At 37.5% G+C, this 8912-nt stretch overlaps 1 protein-coding gene across 1 annotated transcript; it reads right to left on the reverse strand.

The window, feature by feature from the left end:
* Window positions 1–617: 617 nt before the first annotated feature.
* Window positions 618–7700, reverse strand: RELL1 (RELT-like 1). The gene is made up of 5 exons (XM_008936356.1): window positions 7484–7700; window positions 5560–5631; window positions 4251–4308; window positions 1462–1701; window positions 618–789 (listed from the first exon to the last, which is right to left on the reverse strand). Exons 1-5 carry the CDS (start codon window positions 7587–7589, stop codon window positions 618–620), a joined length of 648 nt encoding a protein of 215 aa, XP_008934604.1. The 5' UTR covers window positions 7590–7700.
* Window positions 7701–8912: the final 1212 nt, after the last annotated feature.

Raw genomic sequence — 8912 nt, forward strand, 5'->3', positions numbered from 1 at the left:
CCAGCAATTCACCCAACTTTAAATGACTCAAAAGTAACCTCCTGGCTTAGTAACCTACCACAGATCCCTGCAAAATGATTGTTCTCATGTGTCTTCACTTTTGTTAGCCAAAGCTGCATGGATAGATCAGAGAAGTATCTAGCAAGCAGCTACCTTATACAGGCTCACAGTACAGGGCAGCAAGCACTGGAAGCAGCACTGTTGTTGTTCCAGTGATGCAGCTGTTGGCAGCCTTCGCTTCTTTTGGGTACTAAGCACATTGCCACTAAATCTGAACCATCATTTATTGCCAAAAATTAATATGCAGATGTTTTATTTATTGGACCACTGATGCCACCTCCATAAGAGAGTTTTCATTTAAACATCTGCTCTAATTACAAAACCTAAATAATCGATCAGATATGAACTTGGCGGATAACTCAACCTTTACAAATTTATCGTTAGCCGAGCGATCAAATATCCTTTTTGCAGGCTTCTGCTGAAATTTTTGAAAAGGAAAGATGAGTTTTCAGACACGGCTGGTACATTTCCAACTTCCTTTTTCTTTACCGATGACTCTAACTTACTTCACAACGTAACACTTTCAATGTGAGTCCCCAGTGTTTGCTACCTGCAGTTTACTCTGAGCTCCTCCCCTCCTGCCCCCCCGGCGCAGCAGGCGCTTCGCTCTCTTCCTCCTTGGCAGGTGGGACAGCCGTGTCGCCGCTGATGCTCTCCACACCGCTCACAGACATCAGGCTTTTCCGTTCTTTGGAATTTGATTTGTGCTCCACTTTTGTGACCCTAAATCTGGGGTAAGCAAAAGAAAGATTCAGTTGTATTTCCCCAGAGATGAGTTAGATCATTCTCAGTACACCGTGTATGGACAGGAACACATTTCCAGGTCCCGAGAACTAAATATTGGAGCAGACGCCCACACGGACCCAGCTTCACTTCAGAGCAATCTTCCTAACTATTACCTACATGTACTTTTAATACTCACTACTACTGAATCATACTTTTTCAGGAAATGCATTTTAAAGCATAATTCACAGATTGCACACTACTCAGGAAAGTTATTTTCTGAAACTACAGTGTGAGCTAGGAATTAGAAGTAACAAACCAGAATGAAGTTTCTATGACTAACACTTACTTGAGAAATAGCAAATTCAGAAATTATCAGAGGAATTTATTAGTGTGCAATCCTTGTTTCATTTTAGCCAGGATAAAAAGAGCAATAGCTTGGAATTTACACCCAAGTAAATCCCCATCTATTTACATAGTTCTAAAATAAATAAAAGAAAAATCGCATTTACTTCTTCCAGAAATAACTTGGGTCTAATGGTAACAGGGTTACAAAAAACAATCACTGATGCTACAAACACAGTAGAATAAATGGATATCTGATCCATTGGGCCCATCTGATGGGCATCCATCTTGCATCCCTGAGAAAAGGATACAATAAAATGACCTAAGTCTTACCTTCCCACAGAAAGGACTGTAACTTCTCCAAGACGACTTCTTCTGTGCTCTTTAGACTTGTGAGCTGGCTTTATAAGATGCCATCTTTTGTGGCTACAACGAGTACACACATCTTTTTCTACTACTCCTCCAACAGTATGGAAGTGATGGCCTTTGCAGTTGTGTTTAAATGGAACAGCACCAGGTGACAAAGGAGAGCCTGGACTCGTTGGACTCCCAGGAGAGGTAGGAGATAAAGGGCTGTAGAAATAAAAAAAAAAAGTATAAAGGAAATTTAATGTTTACTATAAAATCCTAATATAATCTTCAGTTACATCTAGTGAATATCTAGTTTTTCAGGAACCATTTATATGTGAGGGTGCATGGTTTAAGGTTCCTTCTGTTGTCATATTTTTATGGTTAAAATAACTTCTGTAAATTAATTCAGCTGCAGGCTTATCATTAAGGTAACTAACACAAAGGATAAGGAAATGAAAAACAAAACCCATCAGAGTCGGGCTAAAATATAAGAGAACATGTGACATGAACTTATACTGATGAAGACACGCAAGTAACTGATTAAATTCACACTCTGGAGAACTACAGAGAGCATTTCAAAACTGTGACAGTATCTTTAAGAACCCACAGAAGAAGAGCATAGTCTCAGAATACTACAAAGAGGCAAAACTAAAATTTCTACCATAAAGAGAAGAGAAATAAACAGATCATTTAGCTTAAACTTCAGGAAAATAATTTTAAGAACCTAGAAGGAAAAAAAAAAAGTAGTACAAACACGAAAAAGCTTTTATTGAGAATATCCAATAAAATCGATCTAATTTTCTTTCAAAAACCATAAAAGCAGACAGCATAGATGTAAAACACAAGATGTACTTTTTTTTGGACTTCAGCATCAATTTTGAAACCGTCTTGCAACACATTCTCCTGAAGCAAGCTAGACCTCAGTGCATTAAAGGTGAAATTACTGTAGCGTAAGGTAGCACACCTTGTCAAAAACAAACAAAACAAAGACATACCAGAAAGTTATAAATCAGTAGCTTACTATGAAACTGGAGAGACAGGCTAAATGTGGTTGTTCTGGTCCTGTTAATACTCGATGCTTTAAACAGTTCCTTGGGTAATGGATTAGAAGAATAACTAAACTACCCACAAACTTTGGGTCACTTGTAGAGGACAAGATGAGAAATTAGGATTATCAGAGGAGAGCATGTGTGAAAGACACCTTCAAACATACATAAGCCTCATTAAAAACACCAGGTGTATTGCAGTAATGACAAATTTCAGTGCTTTAGCAGAAAAACTTTACAAACCCTGATTAAAAAGCAACTAGCCTGATGATCAGTCTTCAAAAAAAAAGGTGAAGATCACAAGACGAGCACGAATCATTACAATGTTCTTACTTAAAAAAAAAAAATGAAATTTCACTGTGGAAACAAGGTGAGTATAATCTGTGAACCTGAAGTTACATCTCATGGTATTAATTGTGTCTCAGCTAAACGTTCCATTCAGTTTTAGAAATGTTATTTCAAACAAAATCCTAACAAACTGAAGAAACTCCAAAGGAGAACAGAAATACCAAATTAAAAACAAAACATGCCATAAAAACTGCAGCAACCTGGATGCTTACTTTTAAAACAAAAGTACTGACAGGAGACATTTAATAGTTTTCAAATAAGTAAGAGAATGCTATAAAGGAAATAAAACCTGTCCAACATCTGAAGCAAAGACAGGAACTGATGGCTTTTAGGGGCAGAAGGGCACATTTTATTTCGTCGTTACTATTGTTAGGAAGTGTGTCATAGCACACCAAATTTAGAAAGAAAAACAGTGGATATGCACTTGAATAATTAGCTTTAGGAATATCTGGCAGAATTTAAAGCAAATATTCATTTCTCCCTTCCTCTTACTTTTATATTTGAATTCACCACTGAATAGCCTAAAACTCCCAACATCACACATCCCTACACAAAATTATTAGATTAAAATTCAAACATTTCTGCTGCACAATGTAAGTTTAAAATAGTCCCTATACTTCAGAAAAAACAAGAAATTGAACTTATTAAAGGAGTTTAATAAGCAAGCCTCTCACCATTAAAACAGGAGATAAGCAGTTGCATACTCAGCTATTTGTTTTGGTAAAACCACACTCACACTTCTTTTATCAGTGACACACTAATACTTGATCTTCTCTGCCTTGAATATGGACATGGGATTTTGTATAAAGAGTAGAGTAGTAAAGATATGGTTTAAAAAATGACTTCTGTAAAGGTATAAGTACTTTTACACAAACGATGCATCTGCAACTCAAGGGCTGAACTTGCTCTACATAATTCTCTAAACAGACATGTAGGAAAAAAATAAGTAAGAGGTAGGCCAGTCAATGTATATTATTTGCACAATTATACAGGAAAAAAGTGAACTAGGAGACACAGAAAGAAATGTCTAAGTTAGCATCCACACAAAGGAAACAAGTGTTGTTTCTGTTCTTTGAAGACAACGTAGCTTTAGACTGAGCCAACTTCTAAGTAACTTCAACTTAAAGTAAACAAGTATTTGCAGGCTCTGTAAAACTTAAGCCCCAAAAGCAGTAAATCTGTGCTACACACCTAGAACACATAACCAGAAGAGGCAGTTACTAACCCAAGGCTTACATTAAAAAAGTGAGTGACTCAAGAGACACCACAAGGAAATCGAGGTATTAGGCTCTTCACTGGTAACCCAGGAAATAACCCTTTGAAAGGCTATGCTTTTAGTTGCCTCGGGAAGCATGCATTAAAAAGACAGGTAATTACCTTTCAGGCTCAAAGACACTGCTATCTGCTACCATGGCCTTTAACACATCAGCATTTGCTGCAATGAGAATAAATAGAATTTTTCAAAAGTGTACAGCTCTAGCTTCAGAAAAACAAACAGCAAAATTCAAGTTCCTCAAAGAAATTTCATCTGAAAGAAAGATGACTGTATTATTTATATCTCCAAAAAGGCAAGACAGAAAATGATGGAAAAAAAAAAGTTAATATCATTCTATGGGATTTCCTTAACATGAGCTAATGAATTACAGTTCATTTTGCAGTCCAAGCTTAGCCACAAGACAAGCCATAGCACTCAGCCATCTGCACAGCGCTTCCAAACAAGATCTCTGCAAATTCTGAAACAGCCATTTGACCACAGGAGTATCATTAACTCACACGCACAAAGCAGCTTATGATTAAGAACACCAATCTAAATGAGCCTTACAAAATTAATATTATCAGCCAAGAACTACTGATTGCTCACATATTTTTAAAGACACATGGGATACCTAATCCCAGCCTTGACGAAAAATACACAAGCTCAAAACCCTAACAGTTATTAAAGAGAAAAAACAAACCAACAAACCCAGCCCAACCATACAACTTTTCCAGAGGCCTAGTCTTCATTCAGAAGTAACTCAAAGCAAGTACAATGCTTAGGAGAACCTCCGTTTATACAAATGTAACACTAAAAGGTTCATGTACTGTAAAAACATCCGGTCTCCCAAATGTTTCTTCTACTAGGCAAATGTGTTCTGAACTAAGCAAGCATTGTATGATTATTTTTTTCAGTCATAATCTTCTTTATCCTTTACTTTGCAGACACAGTGCATAAAGATAACGTGACCAAAATTCACTGTTAGCACTTGTCTACCTCATTGTCTCAGTTAGCAGACTTTCTTGAGACAACGGCTGCAAAAATGGTTTCAAGACAAAAAATTTAATCTGGACAACATACAAATATCACATCCTTTAAACACTGTCATCAAGAGAAAACAACCTTGAGGTTTTACTTCACAATCAAACAAAAAGATGAACCAAAAAAAATCAAGCAACCAAACAGTTTGTATTGTAAGTTGGCTTCATGCACTTCTCGATATTTTAACTAATTTTCAGGTAAACAAAATGCTTTCCTATTTTTTTTTGTGAAGTTATTGCCTTCTGAAGGCAAACCTCAAAGACAAGCATGTACAAAAATGTTATTAAACAAAAACACATGAACACAAATATATTGTTTCAGATATTCTGAAGTGTGATGCTATAGAACACCATCACAAAGGCTCAAGACTTCAATATCACAGTACTATACCTTCATTTTTCATAATGATGTTAACAATTTCTCCCACAGTGTCGCTATTCTCATGTATAGTATCATTCATTTCTGTGCAAGGAAATAAATGTTGTCAGTATCTTGGCCTTTCAAATCAAGAACCGATTTATTTTAAAGAAAAGACAAAACAAAACAAGCCAAAACAAAACCCACACACATCAGAAAAAGTTACATAAAAAAAGACAATCTATTGACACTTTGGAGAGAAAACTTAGACAATACTTTTGAGTCCCAATGGAGGAAAAAAACAGAAACACAAGTGCGTGGAATCTACACATCAGGAATCTACAACATATTCATCTAGGACTTGAATAAACTCAATATTTTCACAAGTGTACATCAAACTTCCTTCTCTAGCTCAAAAGGAGACAAACAAGAGAACAGTATTTTTTCCTCCCTATGGCTAGGATTAGAAACATAAACAAAATGAAAATCATTAAACTGTCTCAGGTCACTATTTTAAAACAGGCATAAGCTTCCAATGTAAGATGGATTCAGTTTAAGCTTTTCACCACAAGGACATAAAATTTGATTACTTTATTAAAAAAATCATTTATCATATGACTACAAGAGCAAGGGGTTTGAGAAAGAAAGCTCACAAGTGCACTTTTGATATCGACTGCAGCCATTAACAATACGGGAAGCTTCCACAGAACAACCTCGGACGACAGAAAGACTTGGAAGAGAAACTGAACAGTGAAGAGGCACAGCTCTGCCATTCCCTAATAATTGTTATGACTAGTTCTAAAAATAAGTAAAATCACAGGATTGAGGCAAGTTTAATAGGCAAAGCCTAAAATTTGTCTCCAAGCAGTAAATTAGGGGCTTTCCCATCTCTTTACCAGTCCTTTGTCTCCACCCTCATACCTGCAACTATGCAATGCAGCTGAGACACAGCCACTTTCCCAAACTGAGCCCTAAAAGTTGCCCCCCCCTTCCATCACTGCCCACTTTCCCATTACCATTCAGGTGAGCTAAGAGATCACAGAGCCCGACTGCTGCGCACCTGCGGCAGGCAGGAACTGCTGAGGAGCAGCCTGACACAGCCCTGCTGCACCCTGCAGCCCCACCCTCACCACAGACCTGCCCTCATTTGCACGCACTATCACAGCAACCTACTCACAACAACTAATCGGCACCAAGGAGGAGGCTCAAAGTATTTACAATTGACTTGGCCCCTGAATGCACCAAGCCAAATGCTCTGCATGGTTACTATAGTCTTCCCCAAGTGATAACAGCCTTTTCTTGTTTGGTTGGGTCTTTTGTTGTTGTTGAGGGGGGGCGCTTTGCTTCTTTTAACCAAGAGCAGATGGGAATATTAAGAACCACAACAACAAGAACAGAAACAAACACACATTAGAACAAAAACAAAATTTAAGAAAAAAGATTTGCAAGTGGCACACATGACATGAACCAGAAGTGGACAGCCAGTCCAAAGGCTCAGTTCTAGAATGACAGCAGTGATGTGAATGACAGCACAACAGGAACAAATTAGTATTGCTAGACATAAAACGAAGATTTTAGGTTTTAAATGGCAACTTTTTGTCACTCCTCAAACAGAATGATGTATAGCGATACTTTGTTGGTAACAGCAAGTGGAATGCAGAAGGGCAATCTCGTGACTTCACTTGCAGTGTATAATCACAAACAAGTACTCTGGATACTTTGATCCCTCTGTGAGCTCTTCATCAATGTCAGAGCACTCACCTTGGAAAATGAAAGACTCCTTGTTTTGACTGGCAAAGATCAGAACCCAACAGATATATAATGGTAATAAAAATATTTTTCTTAACATTGTTTTGACGTCTAATATGGACAGAAGAACAACAGCAGTCTCACAATACATTACTCCATAGTAATAATATAGTAAATAAAAAGTTGCTTATTAAGATTTATTGATTACCTATTTTTTCATCAAGCTTTTCTTCTTCTACTTCTTCAGCCTCTGTTGTGCAACGATACCCTTTTCTCTTAAGGATGTGGCAGATGAGGATCCCCAAGAGACCCATGATGAAGAAAACGGGAACCAATGCAAAAGCAATGTACTCGAGGTTCTCAGCCTGGCCATCGTTGCCCGCAGTTTTAGTTGTCGAAGTAGTTGTCTGTAAGACATGGCTTGACAAAACCTGGTGAAACTCTCCACTACCTACATAAATGAATAAACAGTTATTACTACACACCGTACATCTCTTCAAAGCATTTAGAAAATCACAAACGTGACCAAGTCCCTATAGTGCCAATCTGATCTACCTTCTGTGATGACTTGAGCAGGGAACACACACTCTGCTGGCCGTGAATTCATACCAGCAACAGTAGATATTCCCTCTTCATAAAACAATTACAAACTAAGATACAAACCCCCCCATATTTCTTCAAGATACAAGAACAAACTATATTCCAGCCTGATAGGCCTCTAATCTCAACAAGAGAGCTTGCATATTTCACTGTAAAATAACATTACCATTGCTGCTGCTTGCCATCGGTGAGGAAAATGCCATACCACTCCTCTGGTCCTAACTTCATGCAAAATTGCCAAAAGTGGATCCTTCCCTAATAGGAGAGTAAGTGCAGGATTTACTATTGACCCTTGCAAAGAAAAAGCATTAGGTTTGAGATAAACAGCCTTGACTATTTTTCTAAACTGTGGGATTTCACAGCACAAGAGAATAAGTATTTACCCTCATCAGCGCAAGGTGGGGTCCTTCTTCACCTGTCCAAGGTTTGTAAACTATTTTGTATTTAAGCTTTAAACAGGATGGGAGAGAGGCTCTTTTATTGTTGTTGTTTGCAAATAATTCAAGTTTCAGCACAGGCACACATTAGCTCTACACCCAGAATTAAGCAATTTTGTTTCAGTTAAGCTCTGAATTTAACAGATGTATATTCCATGTTACAGATCAGCCTTTTGAACTACCAGAAGCAAAGAATATTTACATTTAGAAGCAATCTCTGGAGTTCACTAGGCCAAACACTGCTAAAAGAAGCTCTGGTTCGATCTGGTTGCTCCTCCTGAAGGATGGATGTTCCACAACATTTCTGGGCAACCTGTTCCAATATTTTACCACTTTTATGGCAAATATACACAGATTTATTAAAATCTCAATGCATTCTGATATATCAAATACAGAAGTATACAAGTTCAATTATTCAGCTAAATCCAAAAATACACATAATACTCAAAATTCCTTCTGAGCCTCTAGAGTTTATACACACCACCCCCTCACATAATAAAGACTTAAATATTACTTTTCCAACATGCATTATTCCTGCATTTCTGCCCTCCATTGCTCCTCCACTTCAGCTAACATTTTCGAGTATGAAAGAATGACAAC

Source organism: Merops nubicus, unplaced genomic scaffold (genome assembly GCF_000691845.1).
Source record: "Merops nubicus isolate BGI_N331 unplaced genomic scaffold, ASM69184v1 Scaffold43962, whole genome shotgun sequence".
Lineage (NCBI taxonomy): Eukaryota > Metazoa > Chordata > Aves > Coraciiformes > Meropidae > Merops > Merops nubicus.